The sequence below is a fragment of the Pyrus communis genome, chromosome 16 (genome assembly GCF_963583255.1).
Source record: "Pyrus communis chromosome 16, drPyrComm1.1, whole genome shotgun sequence".
Lineage (NCBI taxonomy): Eukaryota > Viridiplantae > Streptophyta > Magnoliopsida > Rosales > Rosaceae > Pyrus > Pyrus communis.
The window spans coordinates 4,658,075-4,678,443 of NC_084818.1; the positions used below are offsets into that span (position 1 = coordinate 4,658,075).

At 37.9% G+C, this 20,369-nt stretch overlaps 4 protein-coding genes and 1 pseudogene across 4 annotated transcripts; 2 read left to right on the forward strand and 3 right to left on the reverse strand.

Annotated features, from left to right (window-relative positions):
- The first annotated feature begins 279 nt into the window (after positions 1-279).
- On the forward strand, positions 280-3,153 carry LOC137721472 (reticulon-like protein B16; annotated as a pseudogene).
- Positions 3,075-5,222, reverse strand: LOC137721471 (uncharacterized). The gene is made up of 7 exons (XM_068460566.1): positions 4,959-5,222; positions 4,249-4,297; positions 4,067-4,169; positions 3,862-3,957; positions 3,703-3,777; positions 3,479-3,548; positions 3,075-3,391 (listed from the first exon to the last, which is right to left on the reverse strand). Exons 1-7 carry the CDS (start codon positions 5,172-5,174, stop codon positions 3,317-3,319), a joined length of 684 nt encoding a protein of 227 aa, XP_068316667.1. The 5' UTR covers positions 5,175-5,222; the 3' UTR covers positions 3,075-3,316.
- Positions 5,223-5,325: 103 nt separating this feature from the next.
- Positions 5,326-9,460, forward strand: LOC137721469 (uncharacterized). The gene is made up of 13 exons (XM_068460564.1): positions 5,326-5,522; positions 5,630-5,794; positions 6,151-6,246; positions 6,352-6,486; positions 6,617-6,685; positions 6,764-6,860; positions 6,965-7,067; positions 7,493-7,700; positions 7,907-8,020; positions 8,510-8,641; positions 8,851-8,931; positions 9,061-9,177; positions 9,278-9,460. The coding sequence occupies exons 1-13, from the start codon at positions 5,400-5,402 to the stop codon at positions 9,362-9,364; spliced, it is 1,527 nt and encodes a 508-aa protein (XP_068316665.1). The 5' UTR covers positions 5,326-5,399; the 3' UTR covers positions 9,365-9,460.
- Positions 9,461-9,674: 214 nt separating this feature from the next.
- Positions 9,675-12,529, reverse strand: LOC137721470 (phosphoglucan phosphatase LSF2, chloroplastic). The gene is made up of 5 exons (XM_068460565.1): positions 12,038-12,529; positions 11,071-11,276; positions 10,666-10,836; positions 10,214-10,425; positions 9,675-9,996 (listed from the first exon to the last, which is right to left on the reverse strand). Exons 1-4 carry the CDS (start codon positions 12,297-12,299, stop codon positions 10,222-10,224), a joined length of 843 nt encoding a protein of 280 aa, XP_068316666.1. The 5' UTR covers positions 12,300-12,529; the 3' UTR covers positions 9,675-9,996; positions 10,214-10,221.
- A 3,310-nt stretch (positions 12,530-15,839) lies between these two features.
- Positions 15,840-17,931, reverse strand: LOC137720885 (adenine/guanine permease AZG1-like). Its single transcript, XM_068460005.1, has one exon. It carries the CDS (start codon positions 17,805-17,807, stop codon positions 16,080-16,082), a length of 1,728 nt encoding a protein of 575 aa, XP_068316106.1. The 5' UTR covers positions 17,808-17,931; the 3' UTR covers positions 15,840-16,079.
- Between the last annotated feature and the right edge of the window lie 2,438 nt (positions 17,932-20,369).

Here is a 20,369-nt window from a genome sequence, read left to right on the forward strand (position 1 = left end):
AGTGTTAAGAATCAAATTCAAGACGTGCCGTATGGAATACGGGCCTGAAATTCATCTCTAACCACTAGGTCATCCCAAGATTTTTTTTTTTTTTTTTAAATTATCAAACGATAAATTTTATTAAATTAAATATTAAATTAGGCGCTGACGGAGTTCCATCCTACGAAACGAATCACTGTAATAAAAGACCGTTTGCCCCGCTTGTTGCATGTTCATTGGTATCAAAGGACAAATATTTGATGTCTAATTGTCCACAATGGTCCCGCCAAACATCCATACTTTATGGCACATGGAATTTTGTAGATCCGAAGAAAGTAGGTGACCAAAAAATAACCGAGGAACCTGTTCTTTTCGTTTCAATTCTACGAGAAATACTGACGAATTTTATAATTCCTTACTCTTCGGAGGGAAAGATATTTGAATTTCTTGATGGAGAATTCACAAGATTTATGCAGCACAGTGGGAGATGGGGATGGACAGAAGGATGTGGCTTCCACTTCTTACACCACCGCATGCGTCGGCGCTGCGTATCGGTTGTTTGGACGTCAAGAGTCAGTGCACAACTGCTTGGGCGGCGGTCAAGGTGAGAAAAATTGAAACTTTTTGTTTTATTTTATCTTTAAGTTAAAAAGATCGAAACTTATAGGACATTTCTGGCGTTTGGATTTGTGGGGTTTCTCTATAATTTCCTTTCCATCTTTTAAACTTTTGGGTTTTGTAATTTGATTATCTACGAAAACGAAAATGTTGTGCTTTTGGTTCTTGATTATCTGCAAAAACGAAAATTTTGTGCTTTTGGGTTCTTGATTATCTGATATGGAGCAATGTTGGGTTGCATTTACTGTGTAGAATTGATTGGTTAACTTGAATGTAGCTCTGGTTAATCTCGGAGTGTCTATGTTGCCAATTGATTAGAAATTAGAGTGACGTTGGATGGCGAAAGCCAACGGATGAGTAAAGGCGCAATGTAGAGGTTGTGGTAAAGAGGGCAGTTGATCAGTTTGCTCTTTAGTTGAAAAGAAATGTGTCTGTTAGTTACAACTGCCGGAGAAGCCTGAAAGTTAAAGAGTGGGAGAATGAAGGTTTTTTGGGCAATCGTTTTCAATTTTCTGTTAGTAGTTGAAGAAAAGAAAGAAAAACTGCGGGAAAAAACAATGTATCTTGTAGCAATCAATGGCATTCTTGGAGTGCAAATTTGCAATTACTTGCGTATTTTAGTGTAGGGGATAGATGTGTCGCAGGGCTTGTTGGGCTTGTTTTGTGAATCAAGTGACCGTCTTTTTGTTCGACTTAGGGAAACTGAAGAGCAAGCTAACTTTAGCGGTTTGTTTGAGTTAATTTGCATCGTATTGACTCTACCACCACATTTACTTTCCAAGAGTCTACTGTTGTTAATCCGTGATAGAGAAGCAAATGACATCTTTCCATAGTGCAAGTGTAAACGCTGCATATTTTTATTATGATCTGATGCATGTAGACAAACTTGAATCAGGTACATATATAGTAGGCTTCTAGTAGTGATCACCCAGTATGCCCCATTATCCAGTTGCTCGGAAATCTCACATTTGCCTATCAGTACGTGTGTACAACGCCTGATTCTTTTCCTGTCACATTCGCTCTTCCAGAAGTCTTTTGGAAATAGCTAGGCTAGTTGTTCCCTCGTTATTCATTCATGCATATGTGAACAACTTGAATGTAGGAATTGGATTTCAAGTATCTGAATATAGTAATGACTGACTCGAGAATGGTTTTCACTTGTTATTTGCATATCTACCTATCTTGTTTTGGCAACATTTTTCATAGTTCTATTCCTTACTACATCTCTTTTTCCTTTTAGCTGCTGATGTTTTGTTGAGGAAGCGGGGGCGTGTTTCCTTCGGCACTATCATTGTTTTTACAGTTACTTGGCTTGTGTTTGAGCGGTCTGGATTATCATTCTTATCAATTTGTGCGGACGTCTTGCTGATTTTGGTTGTACTCTTATTCCTTCGTGCCAACTATGCTGTTTATAGAAATAAGTACGAATTTTCTACTCTCCACTTGTATTATTATCAACCTTGCACAGAAACTGTTTACAAAGAGGATAACTATCATATTCTTTGAGTAGACAATTGCAAACATTACCGGAGTTAGTACTATCTGAGGAAATGGTTAACAATGCTGCAGCATCATTTCGTGTTAAAATCAACAATGTGCTGCTTATGGCTCATGATATCACTCTTGGCAAAGATTTTAGACTGTTTTTCAAGGTCAGTGTTGCGTTGCATCTTACAATGATAATGTTTTTGGAATCTATTTTCTAGCTGAAACCACAAGGTGTTCTCTTTCGACTTGTCATTTTTATCTGTTACTGATTCGAATTTATATGACTTTTACGAAGCTACTATGCATTTGACAGGTGGTTTGTCTGTGGCTCTTCTCCGTCATTGGAAGCTTTTTCTCCTTCTTTACACTTGCTTATATCAGTATGTGCATCCTCCTCCTGTGTCTGTCAAATGAATGATCTTTGTGACTGTCTCTTTTAAATTTTTGTATATAAGTTGTCAAGTTCTGGACCCGTTAGGTCGAATATTTTTCTTGCAGAAACGAGGTGGTTGGCACATGTAAATTTCTTGTGAGATTTTATACTTGAACTTCTTTGATGGTGGCAGGTTCAATCTTATCAATAACACTTCCTGCCTTGTACAGCAAGCATGAAAAAACCGTGGATGGGTTTACGGAAAGATCCACCGGCAGTTTTCAAAGCATTACAAAATCGTGGACGAGGGTGTTTTTAACAGACTCCCCAGAAATGTACCAAGGGACAAAGATTCCTAATCCGGAAAATTTAGATTCAAACTCCTTGTCATCAGTAGCATACCGTTGAGTTTGGGATTTTGTTATAAAGATCGATATGTTACAAGGCCTAGCGGATTTTTTCCCGTTGTTTTTGTTCTTGTTCTGTCATCTGCATGTTGCTTTCTAATTGGTGTTGGTCGGGATGTGAAACTTCAAGCTCCTTCGAGTGAAGTTTTCAGCGTAAAGCCATTTTCCCCGTTTCGCGTCTGAGTCTGGATTTGGTTTCTTGTGCAAAATGAACGTAAGCTTAGATGTATAGAACACAACACTTGTGCAATGCATACATTTCATATAATTCCATGGTATTTTTTGCGATAATATCTCGAGTACATTGGCAATCTACGATATGCTTTATTTCACCATTTCGTTCTGCACATTACAAGCCAATAAACTTCGGTTCTACATAAGAGGTTCTGCATCCAATTACTCTGAAAGAAAGGTAGTCGTATATCTGCTAATTGCTTGCTTACGGTGCATATTAAGCCTTAAGCAATTGATTGGCCTTTTTCACCCAAACATCGTAAATATCGTCTGCGAAGAGAACAAAGTGCACCTGCAACGAACATCGAATGAAAATGCCAGTGAGTTTTAGAAGAATATTCAATTGATCCATGAAAATGTAGGGTACAAGCATACATACCTCCTTTAGGCCATCCACAAACTCCTTAATTGTGGATAAAGATACTGTAGCTGCTTCATCGTAAGGATATCTGGAACAAAATGACAGTCAAGACGAGATTAATCTGTTAGTCGCTTACAACTTTAATGTGACAAGTCAATGTGATCAGATGTTACTATGATTCTTATCCTTCAATGTAAAGCTTACGTACTCGAACACCAATGGGAGTTTCGTTGTCAACTTACCCATACACACCACAAGAAATAGCAGGAAACGCGATATACTGAAGGTTGCTTGATTTGGCTAAGGTCAAGCTATTCCTGTAATCGATTTGCACAGGAGTTTTAATAAGGAATAAAGTACCAACACATTAAACTACATATCAGCAAGAAACAGATTACAACCTGTACGCAGCACTCAGAAAGGTTTCCGGGTTGCTGCCAGAACGGTACACGGGTCCAACAGTATGAATTACATGAGATGCAGGCAACTTAAAACCCCTGCATAGTATGCAACGCAAGTGATCATTGATTATGTTCTCCACGAAACTACGAATCAAAACCAAGCGATGCCATATGCATAAATGGTGGCTAAATCATGAGAACTTACGGGGTGATCCTTGCTTCTCCGGTGGGACAGCGAACACCGGGCCTGACTTCTGGGACACTATAGCATGCTTGCAGAAGATCTGGGCCAGCAGCCCTATGTATAGCTGGAAGATCATTCAAAATCAGTAAAGCTATGGCAGGTTCGCTTTGAAATGTCAATTCAAAATCGTAAAACAAAATTACCTCCATCTGCACCACCACCTCCTAGCATCCGCTCATTTGCTGGATTAACCTACAAAAAAATGCCCATCGATATGCTCACATTCATAGAACTGGATGCTGACCAAAGAACTAAATTGCATTGAACCGGATTATATATTATCGAAAACATGGCACAAGAACACAATGGGAGCAATTTGGGACATTCATGGAACGAAGATACAGTGTACTAACATGGAGCAAGAAACAATATGAACCGTAATCAACAGGTTTCGGTTTCGGGTTGGATCCTCACATTCATGGAAACATGGCACAAGAACACAATGGGAGCAATTTGGGACATTCATGGAACAAAAATACAGTGTACTAACATGGAGCAAGAAACAATATGAACCGTAATCAACCGGTTTCGGTTTCGGGTTGGATGCTCACATTCTATCAATACGTGCACAAAGTTATATGCTATAAGCAGACAGAAGCACAAACCCCAGAAAATAGCAATCAGAAATTGTAAAACTAAAACTAAATTTACACAGAATTTGATTTGATATTTTGATTTCCCAGTAACAGAAATTCAAACCCATCAACCAATTCAAAGTTAAGACCCCGAAAGGGTGCAAAGTTATCATCTTTTCTTTTCCTATTATTTTCTCGAGAAACAAACAGAAAAAAAAAAAGAGAGAGAGAGAACGACACAGGAATCACAGAGTAAAGAGAAAGAGAGGAGGACTGACGATGGCGTCCGTGGAGCCGTCGACGGACCACTTGGTGATATCTCCCTTTTGGATTACGAGAGTGCTTGAAGCGGATAAGGGGAAGCGAACAGCTCCTCCATTAGACATGGTCGAAAGCTTAACAGAGCAGCGAAATCTTGCAGGGTTCGATGATGCGAGTCTGATCGTGGGAGCTGAGCTGAGAAATCTAGATGCTCTGCAGAGGTAACTGGGCATCGCACATTGACTTGAGAGCGAGAGAGAGAGAGAGAGAGAGAGAGAGAGTACGAGGTAGTGTTTCCAGAGACTACCCGATTCGTCACTTATCTATTGGGCCAGCCCAGACCCCAGGCCCAGTCATGTACTTTGACTTTCAAGCTTAGCTTTTTCAACCACGAACGTCGAACTGAAGCTTTTCTTCTTTTTTCATCGTAACATTCATCCACCAAAATCAAGTCTTCCATGATTCCATTTGACACAGAAGCCATGAGCAGGTCCCGATTTGATACGATCCTCTCCACCTTCGTTTCGGTGCACCCTCACGAGACCTCAGCTCTCCTCCACTCTTCATCCAGCTTCTTCTTCGTAAGCTCTCCTCAATTCTCCAATCGTTTTTTCTAAATTTCAACGCTTTCTCAAATTTCAAGAACTGGGGTTTGGGATTTGAGCTAAAATTTGATTTTTCAATGCAGATTCTGTGCGCTTACTTCGTGGTGCTTCCGCTGCGGGACGAGGGTGCAATTTCCTTAGGTCTGTCGAGCCTGCCGAGCCTGTTTGTGGGGTCATTGGCCCTCACCTCCATTGCCGCCCCAGTTGCAACTCTCATCTTCTCTCTGCCCAACGTTTCGAAAGGCAAGGTATGTGTGTATTTCCGCCATTTTTTCGACGTGGGGAGCTTTGAAATTGTTGTTTTCTTGCGGTAAAGATCGATTATTTTCATGTGGGGTGTCTCTGTAACTTGATAATTTGGTTGAAAAGCAAAAGGGTATAGCTGGTTCTTGCCAGATTTCGATATGCGTGGTTTCTGTTTTTTTCGATATGAGGAGTTCGAAATTATTGTTTTTGTGGTAAAAATTGATTCTTTTGATATGAGGTGTTTGTGTAACTTGATAATTTGGGTTGAAGAGTAAAAGGGTATAACTGGTTCTTTCCTTGTTTTTTATATGTGTTTGTTTGCATATCGCTCTGTAATGGTTGCTTCTTGAAATTCCAGGCTTTGGTTTTGATGCTCAGGTTTTTTAGTGTATCACTTGTTGCATTCTTCTTTCTATGGCGTGCTTCGTCAGCCGGATCACAAGCTGAGGTGAAGGTGAGATGAAGTCTCATCGGGCTTCAAGTTGTTTCTGATTTGGTTGCTATAACACTCTAGAAATATGTTCATATTGTACTGAATAGCTGCCTTGTGTATGGCTAGGGCTTGGTCACTGTAGACTCTGCGTCGGTAAACGACGAAAAGGTTGATGTGAGTCAAGCTGGCACTGCGTATTCCATAGCGTGGGAGAATCTTGGCTGGTTCTATGTCTCGGTCAGAATTGCATTGTTCCTCTGGGTATGATGAATATATCTAAATTGCTTCTTCTTCTTTTTTCCAATATCTATTAGAACCTATTTCTGAATATGTAAAGTTGTTTATTTATCAAACTTTATATGGTGATAAAAGTTTGTGCTGTTTTTTGAAGATTGCCTTACTTAATCTAATTACAATTTCTTCGACTTGGGCTAGAATAATCGATGTTATGGACAGTGAGGTATGTATCCTATCCCTGCCACACAAATTTGATTGCAATACAAAATTTTGTTACACGTGTAACTTGTTGGGTATTCAGTCAGGTTCAAGATTATTTGGTTTTATTGGTGCCGGTGCCACGCTAGGCCAGCTTTTTGGGTCATTGTTTGCCACGGGAATGGCTAGGTTGGGGCCATGTATGTTTCCTTATTCCATCTTTTGGAATCTGACAGTTGCGATAGTTTAAGTGTATCTTTGTGTGTGTTTGATATGTCTTAAACCATGAATTGATTTGTTGCAGTTCTGCTACTGTTTTCTGCTTTGTTAATGGAATTTGCTGCACAGTCGTCCAAAGGGATAACCCTGGATTTATCCCATGTCCATGAGAAATTAACTCCGATCAGGTCAACTATATTATCATATTGTTTTGTCACCGGATTCTCTGAAATTGTTGCATGCAACATTTTATAAAGCACAGACAAGAGTCAAGATTGAATTCTCTGTTACAATTTTGTAATAATCTGTGTAGCTCTTCCATATTAAGTGCATTATGAGCTATGGGCATCTCAAAAGAATGTCATACATGTTCTTGTCTTGGATTGTTATTTTTTGTATTACGGCTGTGGAGTGAATCACATAGCTGTTGCAGCAGACATCTTAGATTTAACAATTAAGCCAGTCAAGAATGAAATTTATTGGGTTTCAAATTATTTCCAGTCTGCAGTTGAACAATCCCGAAAATTATAAGCTTGCATTGTTTGGCTTAACGTGTATAATATATGCGGTTATAAAACTGTCTTTCTTGACATGGTTTCTTTTTTGGCGTTAGAGAGTCTGACCCTGATCGGAAAACTGAGCCTAATGGGCAAACCATTCGCAACAAAGGAAATTCTCCCAACTCACCTACTCCGGTGGTGAAGCCTCAGATGTGGGCCATTTTAGATGGATTTTGGCTTATATTGTCATCGTCTTACTTGTTGTATGTGTCCCTGTTCCTGTGGTTGAGTGCAGTTATCTCGTCATTCTTTTATTTTCAGGTAAGACCATCCACTATCACGAGGTCTAACTTAATTCTAAATTAGCCTCTCTATATTATCTGACTTGACTCAAAAGGGAGTCTTGTCTGCGGATATGTTGCTCTACCCATATATTTTCATCTTCCTTTTCTCCTGTTTTCTGTCTTCCTTCTGTCGTTATTTTTATCTTTACGCTGATTTTTATCTCTAATTTTTTGTAACTTCAGAAAGTGAGTGTAATTGCCATGACTGTTACTACCTCTCTTGGAAGAAGAAAATTGCTGGCTCAGATAAACAGCTTTATTGCTGTTTTTATCCTTGCCGGACAACTTACCATAACGGTATGCTGTTTTTCGGAGATTTTGTTATATAGCTGATACTTTGTCTAGTTTCTATAGTAACTAACGTGAGATATCCTTGGTAGAATATTTTCTTAGCTCATTTCTTGCTAAAAGCAGATTGCCCTAGTTTCATGTTTGCAGCTGTGTTTAACATTATTGCTTTTCTGCTTTCCTGCTGAAGGCAATCTGGTGTCCTATCTTGTTATGTTTGTGATTAATATGTTTCTTCTAGGCATCGCAAGAAAAATTAAAGATTCTTGAAGCAAATTAGGGAGTGTTTCTATAAAGCTGACTTTTTGGATTTTGGTAGTGGTTCCAGGATGAATTTTCTTTGAAAGTGCAATGCAACTCATCTATGACATTGTGAAACTGTTTATTTGCTGTCATAAAATTCGAACAAATGTTTCCACTGATGTGTATGCTTTGTATCATACATCATTATAGGTATTTATGTATAATCACATCCCGTGTTTTATGGCACTTTCACAGGGGCGTTTTCTAACTATAGTAGGGGTTACTACAGCTATTTGCGCGGCTCCATTTGTTGCCTTCTTAAATTTGGTTGCTATTGCTGTCTGGCCGACTTGGGTAGCTGTTGCAGTTTCTGAGACCTCGCGGAAGGTTTGTATTCTCTAAATTGCGCTTTCCCTTTAAGATAACTTAATCAAGACGGCAAGACGTATGCTTGTAAATTGCTAAAAACATGTTAAAACATACGTAATATGCATGGTGATTTTTCTTTCATTCAGATAGAAATGACGGTCAAAGTCTCAATATGAGAGAACGTTGTGAAGTTGGATCTTAAGCTTTTTTTTTGTCTTTCTCTGCAGTTTGTTACGTATGTTATGACCAGGCCCGGCAGAGAACTCCTGTTTACCGTTGTCTCGCAGGATGAAAAATACAAAGCCAAGGTACGAGTTTCTGAATTCTTTTTCACAGGATTTCTTGTTTAATGCCCTACATTGCATTGATCCTGTACCGTGAAATTTTAAGCAAATCACCCAACAATTTGAAACATTATTAAACCGAGTATATTGCAGGTTTGCATTGATGTATTTGTTCAAAGACTAGGAGATGCTACCGCCGCAGGAATGTACAAGCTACTTTTCAGCACTCTGAACGGAAGGGCACCAACTGTCTCTCTCTACGGCCTGCCTGTACGTTTAAATTTGTAAAGCATTTGCATTTTGTTCTTCCGGATTATTTCTATCGAACAATAACGATGAACTAACGCTGGTCCTCTTTGTTCTTCTCCAGGTCTGTTTGCTATGGATAGTTACTGCATTTCATTTAGGTCGCCGTCAAGCAGAACTTGCAAAACTCCGGACACATTCCACTTCCTAATGTTTCTTGAACACATTTTTTGCTGTTTATCTACTGTAAAGATGAATCGTTTATGAGCGTTTAAAGAACTAATTATAAAAGGGTTCTGTTAGCTCCTTTTTTCGAGCAAGGGCAGCTTGCTGCTGTTTTGTCAAGAAAAACCGATAACAACGTAGAGCGTGTTGCCTCAGAAAAACCGAAAACAACATAGAGCATGTTGCTGCGGAGATAGATAAACAATGTTGTAGGAAATGCAAGTGCTTTCCGTACTGGGAACAAATCTGCCGAAGAAACACTGCGATGAACTGCACTTAAAATCTTGACCAAAACATGAAAAGAACTGCACTTTTATTGAACTTGTAGTTGCAGATTCATAAAATATCAGACTCGCAAGGACACAGCTTAAATACCGCAATCACCAATGAACCATTTCGATGCCACATAATTCTGCGGCCACATTATTTTGTTTAATCTTATACGCTAAGCTAAATAATATATGATCGAACAGGGTAGATTGAAAAAAATGACGAGCATGCTTGATAGGCGTCCAGTGTCGAGCATTGCCCAGAAATTAATCTGCCATCCATCCCCTGTACCAACTATTTGCTGCATTGCCTTGATCAACGATGTTGAGCTTCTAATGGCACGGGAACCTGTCAAGAACCAACATACCTTCACAATATTAACAAAGGATTGTAAAAAGACAACCAAAACACAGTGCAGAAACAGTTGTTTGGCCATGCGTTGGGATCGCTCGAAATCATTCAACACAAAAAGTATGTTTCAGAGCAATTTTCAGCACCAGTATCTTCGGACATGGTCCAAATATTCGAGAGTAGACTGTCCTGTGATTATAGATTGAAGTTTTACCTATGTGATCAAGTTCCACGGAGAGAATAGACGCGGTCTCTAATCAAGTTCCCTTCCCAGTCTGCTATATCCTCAAATGCATACTCAGGAAGACTCTCAAAGGGCTCCTTCCATGGGTCAGTTTTGGTCAGATCGTAGGTAGCTCCGCGTATTGCCCTCTTATTTGGCCCGCAAGGTCTCTTGGAAGTTAGCTCATCGTACGCTGCATTCAGCTGCACATGGTCACAATAGCTATCAATTTCAAACTATTCGTTAACTGAAATCAGAAAATCTCAATTTTCTTGAATAATATGGGCATGTTTCAGATTTCATAGTCATTTAGACGTCATACAGGCTTCGATACTTCACTGGAAGTCTGGAACACTAAAACGGTTGCATGTTACCAAAGGGTATGGCATTATGCGATTTCTTAATGGAAAGAAGCAGAAATATAGCGATGAACAAGGACTCACATTCATTCCAAGGAACCAGTACATGTAAGCAATTGCTACAGCCGGGGCCCTTCCCAATCCAGCAGTGCAATGCACATACACTTTTCCTTTTCCCTCTGAGATGGCCCATTCAAGTGATGAAACTGCTTTAGGTAGACCATTTCGCAAGGAATCTGGATCGAAATCCTTTGCCTGCAGTAGTCGATAAACAAAGTAAGGCAAATGCACAAAGGGTCCCAAAACTTATTTTGTTGTTGGTCTGGACTATTTTCCAGAATCAAGCACGATGCTTCTGCAATCCGAAATCATGATGTCAGTAAAAAGAAAGACTTTGCTATGTCTAGAAAGTTTGGGACTTTATCCAGGTCATTTTAGTATGAATGCACTTTATCTGTTAAATGAAAGTGGGAGGGGATATTTGCTCACGGGTCTCCTCATGTGCCGGATTCCAAGTTCTTTACACCTTTTTATTATCGACTGCAAGTCAATTCCCCAATATTCAACATCCGTGTCCTGCTGCAAGTTTAAAATGTATGCCACATTCTCTTCTTCCTTCAGGTGGTCTATATCCTCCGGTTTCTGAGGCTGGGAGCCGACTATCAAGTCATCAGTAATCAGTGTGTAGTTCATGCCTGAACATTGAACACGAGCAATCACATTAGTTGAAGCCACTGGAATAGATTACAAGGTACTAATTCTATACTCTTAAATATTACGGGAATTGTTTATTTTCTTCCCAAATGCAGAACCCAAAATTCCCTTCGGTTAAACTTCACTTATCACCGTTGTCCCTACTCATTCTGAATTCGTAAAAAGACGTCCTGAATCACTAGTCAATTATAAAAAGAAAAGTCCTAATCCTCAACAAATTCAACAACAAGGCATTGCTGCTGCTGCTCAAATTCGTGGTGATCTACGCAGACTGACTGATGTCTGATGAACTTTTCGCATCAAAGTACTGCAAAGTAATGAACTTTTCGCATCTTGTATCAAACTAAAAACAGTTTTCAGGACCAAAAAGAAGGAAAAGCAAAGTTGATTGAACTGGTGCCAGAATTTCTTACAGAAAAGGTGCAATGAAAAGTTAATTAGTAACCATCTTAAAGCACTAAACCTACATTTAAGTATAGATCAAAACTGTGCAACTGGGTCATATATATCACACAAAGGCACAAAATTTAAAATCCAATAACATAAATTTAATTGGGCTTTGTCAATAAATTGCATTTAGCACTTTCAAGTTCAATCTTTTGATCAAACTACACCACTAATCAGAAAATAGAGAAAACCCCACAAAAGATAACAAATTACAGAATCATCAATTGATAAAAAAAAAAATGAAATGCAACCTGAAATTACAGAAATTTATACGTGGGGAAATTACGAGACTGACCCAGATCATGGTGGTACTCATAGGGGTTCCTCATCATCTTCTTCATTGCAGCGTTGTATTCCTCCACCGTGTTCTTTGAAATGGAGGGTCTGCTGCTCGTGGGGTTTTCTGGCAATCCACAATAAATTTTGTTGGATTTGGAGGAATTATTGGATCCCATTAAAAAATTGCATGGAGATTTCTTAATCTTCTTCAAAAACGCATCGTTTTCAAGCGGAGCTACGAAGACTGAGCCAAAGCAACTGTTGCCAACAGTTGCCATTTCTCTCCACTTCTTTCTTCTTCTGCTGGAACCCGAAGTTTATAACAGACAGGTGATTTGTCCAAAATACCCCTTGGAATCAAATAAAAATTTCTAAGATGTGAGGGCAGTGAATGCGAATCTACCAAGTTCCAAGATGATAATTTTCTAATACAACAGATGGGGTTGGGATCATAAAATCAGGTTTCTCCTGAACCATATTATTGGTTCACTAAAGACCATAACCTTTTGGCAAGCTCCTTGGGCATATGGCTTTCACTTTTCCAAGAAGTTTTAGTTTAAACCACTTTTCAAGCCTTCACCTTTTGTCTACAACCATGCAATGGTTGGCATCTAATTTTCTAATATTTATAAGAGAGACTTTGAATTCGATCCTTAGCCATTAATATTTTTTTGACTAAAATCTTAATGGTATTCAATTTTTTATCAAAGTTCCTTAATTATGTACACCTCATTATTGCTATTAATATGTATTTCCATATGTTTGATATTAATTACTTGAAATGTTATGAGATTTAAAATCTCATATTATATGGCATATAAATTAAAAACGATTACAATAAAAAAGAAAAAAAATTTTGATTGAATAAATAGATAAAAAGAGGTAACAATATAACTTTGAATAATAATTGTCAAATGAACGTACTCATAGTGTTAAAAAGTGAAAAAGGGTAAATTTTATTATAAAATATGTATACATTATAAATAAAAAATAAATAGATTTCACATTAAAATATGGGTACAATTTACATAAAAAATGGTACATTTACGGAAAAAAGGGGTAAATTTTACATATAACAAAAACGTTATATGTAAATTATGAGTATAAATAAAAATTTTGAAAATACGGGCACAAAATGAAATTAATATATGGGTACAAATCAAAACTAAAAAGACAATTGGTACAAATTAAAAAAGGGTTGCCAATTAAAAATGGTGCAAACTAAAAATAGAAATATATGATATAAAGTTTAACCATAAATATAAATATGCCAAATGTAATTTTAGAAATAAATTATGTTGATATGTAAATAATATATAATTGAAATAATGACGCTCATTAAAAGTTAGGGACCTTAATAAAAAAATTAAAAAGAAATAAGATTTTAATCAATGCAATAGAAGAAAGAGGGATGAGAACCTAATTTCTCCTTTTTATAAACTATTGTTTATAGTAGGTTAAACTGCGACTTACACAAGAAAGACTTGCATGCAATTGTTGCATTCAACGTTTTTCTCGTATTTACAACATTATATGAGTATGATATAATTGTATACGTGAAAGAGATGTTACATGCAAGTTTATTTCAACTTGCAATGACAAATATTAAGTGTCACTTGCACAAAGTGGAACTTTCTTATAGATCCCAAGATGCATATACCTCATGGTTTGATGTCACACGTAAACACACCGAGATATGAACAAATTTCGATTTGAATATATTAGGTAAAAGTTACACAAGAAATATACAACCGTTGTATGCGACATTTTTTTTTTTTTGTATTTGCAATTTTTTTGTGAGACATAATCGTATACGTGAAAGAGGTTGCATGTACATGCATTTTTTTTTTTCAACTTGCAATGACAAATTTTAAGCCTCACTTGCACAAAGGCGAACTTTCTTATATATGCATATACCTCATGGTTCGATGTCACACATAAACGCCCCGAGATATGAAGGAATTTCTTGTTTGGATACATTCCTAACACCATCAAGTTAGTGCCAGACACACTCAATAAAACATATATCTAAGAAAACTGGTGTATATTCGCATGAAAATCCCTGCACACCTGTCACTACTGTGGCTACAAATCATCAAACCACATTCTTATTTATCTCTTGATTTGCCTTTGGAAAGAACTCCAAAGCATGACTTTTTAGGATTAGAGGACACATGCACCATGGTTTATGTTTCGTGTCAGTCCAACACCATGTAAAGAATATGTTCTCAGAACCCTACTTTGCAATTCTCTATCCTTTTTGCCTTTTTAAATTTCACTGCAGAATAAGAATTACGGTTATTAACTTATCATATATTAGCACAAAAGAGTAATATTATCATCTGTCACTTATCTGCTAAACTAGTCAATCACCTATCAAAAATCTCCTCCCAATGTACGTTTGTACGTATAATATTAGTCTCAATTATTTGTACACAGAAACAAAAAGCAGGATTAGTTCTCTGGTTGTGAGTTTGGTGCAAACTTTTTGATCAATCAGTTAAAATCCCCACTAGAACAAGACAGGTGTTTGGTCAGTGGAGTGGTATCAAATATCCCCCCACTAAGCACTGCCTGCTTGATTTAGATGGTCCCCCTTCAAGAACGTTTTAAGTTGTGGTTTTTATAGAGTCCAATTAGCCTAAGCAAAAGCTACTATGCTAGATCATGACTAATCAACGTTTGACCTAGTGACAGTTGTCTTCGCTTGGTTCGAAAGTCTCATATTCAATTCATACAGGTGTGAGATTGGTATTATACATGGTCGATCTAAAGATAGTTGGCTTTTATTATGATGGTCCAAGTTTAACTGGCTCCTTTGTGATGGTCGAGCTCTGTTGTGAATGTGTTATCCAAGAACCTTTGAGAAGAGAATAATAATTTGTTATACCGAATCTGAACTTGAGCCTGTTCTGGACCTCTGGTTTGCCCGATGGAATGGCTAGTGCCATTATTCGCTTGGTTCAAACTTCAAGTATACTTTATATGCGCAACTTTTGTTTTCTTTTATGTTCTTATAATATAATAGTTATAGTTAATACTGGAAGAACAATAATTATCCAGAGGACCCATGAAAAGTGATAGATCGAAGAAAGGGAAAATTACATTTATATATGCACTGTTGTTGTCTTTGGAAATACAGTAACAATGAGAGAGACTCAAAACCAATTTTGATGAAGACTTTGTAACCCATTTTGGTGAGGTATTAAGAGATAAATATCCTAATCCGGTTTTCTTTTTGGTTTTGGCAAATAATCCCGTGTGATTTCGAAAGAAAGCAAATAAATAGGGTTTGATTAAAGTGTTGATTAAGATAAAATTTTAGAGCACATCTACAAATTTTATGATGTGTTACTAATAGGAAATAAGCACGTTAATTAACACTCAAGTAATAATCCAATTATCAACAACCACGTCAGATGGTTTACAAAATATGATTTAAATAAATGGTCTACCCGAAAGATCAAGTCATCGAACATAAATAAGGGTATGTTTGCTATTGTTTTTTCCCAACTCAAAGCAAATCTAACTACGTCTTACAAAAAAGGTGGTGTTATTTGCACTCATTTTTACCTTCCATACACACCTCTTAATTTTTTTATGTCGGATTGAGTGAATTGAAGAGGGCCAAATGACATAAATTAACATGAAGTATTTAAAAAATAAAATGAGGTGCGTGGATAACAACACCTTACAAAAAAAAAATAAAAAATAAAGAGCTTATGAGTGTTAAAAGAGATTCCAAGTGCTTTTTAAGGAAGCACTTGGTTTGTCAACAATATAGTTTACATATTTATAATAGAAAAGATATTTATCGCTTGTGAGTATAAGTATTTCATACAAATATTAAAAAAGAAGTTTACAGGTCAAATGATTGTACCTTAAATTCAACTCTACGTTATTTGTATACAAAACAAAATAGATATCAATTTCAAAAAATAGAAACAAAAACAGAGATCCAAAAAGTCTAGCAAGACTTTTGAAACATGTAAAGTATGTACATGTATCTATGAACCCATTGACCCCAATTTTTGCTATATAGGTGAAAATTGAAAAGTTTAAACTCCAACTTCAGCCACTTTTGCATCTTCTTCTCTAGTTTGATGATCATGTGCCCCATTGATCACCCCACCTCCTCCGACCTTTACAATCCCTAATTTGACCAAAAGTTCTAGGCCCCAATCCCCTACGTGCAACACTACGAATGTCCCAATCCCACCAATCAGCCCATACGCTATGGAGTAGGTCAACGGCATTAAAAGCAACGTCACAAAGGCCGGGATCGCCTGCCTCATGTCGTCCCACTCAATCTCCACCACGGATTTCATCATCAGCACCCCGACCAAAATCAGGGGCGGCCCCACTGCCCAAGCCGGTATCGACGCCAATAACGGCGTGAAGAAAAACGCCAAAAAGAAATACCCCGCCACCGTCAACGCCGTTAGTCCTGTACGTCCGCCCTCCCGTATACCTGTAGATGACTCAATAAATGCCGTCACGGGTGACGTGCCCAGCAAGGAACCCACCACAATGGACGAAGCATCCGACATGAAAGCAAAATATTGGCCCTCGAAATTGCCGTCGTCGTCGGTGAATCCGGCGAATCGGGCCATCGAGTACAAAGTACCCGTGGTGTCGAGTATATCTACGTATAAAAACGTAATTAGTGCCTCCCAAAAATACCCCTTTCCAATATCCTTGAAGCTCAATGCCCCCGCCGTACTCTGGATTGTATGTATATCAACCACCTTTTTAAAATATTCATACGCTGAGTCTCCCGCGTCCGTATTGGGAAAGGCCGTTACTTTGGTGTTACGGAACCATGAAACGCCCGTCACGAAAATAATCCCGTAAATCATCGCCCCCTTCACATTTTTAACCAAACAATACGCAATAATTACGAAGCCGACCACGCCGAGCCAAAACGTCGCGCTTTCCATTCGGTCCCGGAGGCACATAATATCCCCCGAAACGGTAGCGCCCTGGATCAAACTAACGGTGCCGTTAGCGGCCGTTATGACGGGAGCCAAAGATGCCCGCGAGGAAGCGGGGCAGGCTCCGAGCGTCACCAACGTCGACGAACTGTACCCGATTAACCCGATTCCCTCATTGTTCTGCAACCCGATAAACGCCAGAAAAAGTCCAATACCAGCGGAGGAGCTGATCCGAACCGGTTTCGGGATCAATTTTGCGAGCTTGGCGCGCAACCCGATTGCGGAGATGAAGAGGAAAATCAAGCCTTCGATAAACACCGCGGCCAATGCGCTCTTGTACGAGACATTACCCGATCCGTGAAACCCGACGACGGTGTATGCGAAATAGGCGTTGGTGCCCATACCCGGGGCTAAAGCCAGCGGGAGATTCGCGAAGGTGCCCATGATTACGCAGCCGATGAGTGAGGAGGCAACGGTGGCGACGATAAGATCTTTTCGAACTTTTTCTATGCAGGTGGAGTAGCCAGGGTTGACTGGGTCAAATTTGCACGTCGAGTCAGGTTGGATGACCGATCCGGTGCAGTTTTGGAGAGACTGTGTCGAGTCTGAGCAGAGAGGGATGCAGTCCGAGACGGAGCAGGTGCCGCCAGAGTCGGAAAGAATGGAGGCGTTGACTGCGAGGATGTAGGCCATGGTGAGAAACGTGGCGGTGCCGGCGCGGAGCTCGGTGGTGAAAGTGGAGTTGCGCTCGGCGAGTTTGAAGTGCTTGCCGACTCGGGTTTTGGCAACGTACTTGTTGAGCCGCGATAGGGCTGACGGCGGCGGCCGCGGCTCGTGAGCCTCCACGTCCATCGAACTTTGTGTTGTTTTGTTGTGTTTGGAGAGATTGAGAGCTTGGAAGTCTCTGCTACTGCGGTTGTTGTTTAGTTGGCTTATACAAGGAAATAGTATTGTGGGGTTGTTTTATATAAATATAAATGTAAGGATGTATATAATCCATATATTTATATGTATCTATATGTAGAAGAGGTAGAGTAGTGGAGGACTAGTAATGACAAAACATTATGGGGTATGATATCTACACATCATTTTTTACTTCTTACATACCTTTTTAAATTTCAGTTGTCGGATTGGATTGATTGAAGAAGATCAAATGATATAAATTAACAAAGAGTGTGTAAAAAGTAAAAATAGATGTGTGGATAGCATACCGCAATATTATTTGCGTGTTTGAGGGAAAGATTCCGAGAGGGAGAGGGAGAGGGGATCTTTTTTATGCAGTTTGGAAAGTATCTCCGTGTTGAAATTGTATTTCTATTTGGATACTGTTGATTTTGCGTTTATGGTTGTGCTTGCAACGGTCTATCATGCATAAAAATGGTTTATTACGAGTTTTTGCATTGTGAGACCTACTTGTAACAACGATTAATAGCTACTACCACGTGTGTGTGGGAATTAACAACCGTTTTTTTGCAATTCTCTTGTGTTTTTATATTAGGATGGTAGTTTTCTCACTTCTCATTTTCTTCGTGTACTTCTCGTTTTTCTAGCTTTTTATCGAATAAATTAGAAAATAAAGAAGAAAGATGCTGAAGGAGAAATCAAAACTGTGGAAATCAATACCGTGTATCTAAAACGATAAGCGTCCAGATCGATTCAAGTGAAATGGTTTCCCAAATACCAAACTAATCAACGGATTAGAATTCAAAATTCCTCTAAGTTTCCCAAATGAGTTAGGATTCTTATATGGACAGTTGTTGTTTTTCTTAAATAATTAAAATTAAGGTTTAAAGGAAAATCATTTTGGAAAGAACTTCAAAGAATATTCGTACTTGCTCGACTGGAAAAAGAAATATGTTGTATCTTGTGTTTTTCTTACTAATCATCATGTGCAATTTGAAATAAACCATGCATTGCATTTTCCCTTATTTGAAAAGTATAATTTGCCCACATGGGTACATTTTGAACGTTTTGTGGCGGTGTGATGTTAGAGAAATCAAAATTTTAAACTATTTTTTATAAATCGCATAATATGACGATTGATGATTAAACTTTTTTTTAAATCATTAAAAAAGAAGCATAACCATCAACTATCACAACATATTGATCTACAAAAAAAAATATCTAAAAATTTAGTTTTCCTAATATTTTCCTTTACCGAAACATTTTTATGTGGTCAGATAATGACGAATGGTGACAAGTGTGAATGTGGTGTGAACAATAGTAGCAGTCTTTCGAAAGTTTGAAACAAAATCAAAACTTATTTCCCAATCGAACTATTAAACGATTAGTATGAAATTTGTGATCAAACCCACCTAGAACCTTATAACCAATCGTTACTCGTGTATATAACAGCAAAGGTTGTAAAAAGTTGAAAGTCAAACTATGACTTCAGTCCACCCTAACCAGATTGATAAAGATATATTGCGACTTTTTAGTTTGTTTTAGGTATTTTTCTGAATTTTCAAGCATAAATTGCAGTCTATAGTAACGGCCTGATCTATAATATACCAGCGGTGGTGGAGCCAAAATTTTTGTTAAAGAGAGTTTATTTTACGTGATTACAAAATTATGATAAATTGAGCTTATATGTGAATATTACTTAAAAATGATCATAAGTATAGAAAATATTCTAATTTCCAACCTTGATATTGTTATGATTTAACAAATTACATTATAGCAAATGACACTTTACAACAATTGCGAAAAACAATCATGCATATGCACGTTGGTGCAAATTCGAATAAAAATAATTGGATATGGGTGCGAGGGTATTAAATTAAACATATTTTATTTGATTAAGATTTAAGAGGTAAAGAATGAAATTATAAAATTAAGTGTTGGACACTCAACCATGACCAAATTATATTTATAAGGAAGGTCAACTATAAATATATAAAAACCAAGCTATCTATATACCACATATAAATACAACATTTCCAAATATGTGAGAAAGGTCATATGCCCCTCCTAGGCTTTAACTTGCTCCGTCGGTGAATACAAGTAATATATGTACTAAACACGATAACATAATGTTGTTTTTCATTTAAATGATGTAATATGTGAATTTGTTGGTTGTTAATAATTAACTTTTGAGATTTAACACAATAACTATGTTGGTTTATCTTATCATAACTTGTGTTCTTCTTTTCATAAAAATATCTCCTCAATTATGCAGTTGTAAGATTCAAACTTTTTGGTTGTGACCATCAATAAGGGAACCACTAGTTTTAGTTCATAGAATGTGGGAGCATGTAGCAAAGTGGCTGCTGCTGTCCAGTTGCGAATTTTGTTTCTGAATTTGAAAAGTAATCGCTGGTAGAGACAAATAAACACAGCAAGTAGGGAAAAAATTTTAAAAATACAACACAGCAATGCCTTGAGGTTGAAGTTGACCTTCCCCCCTTGCTTTCA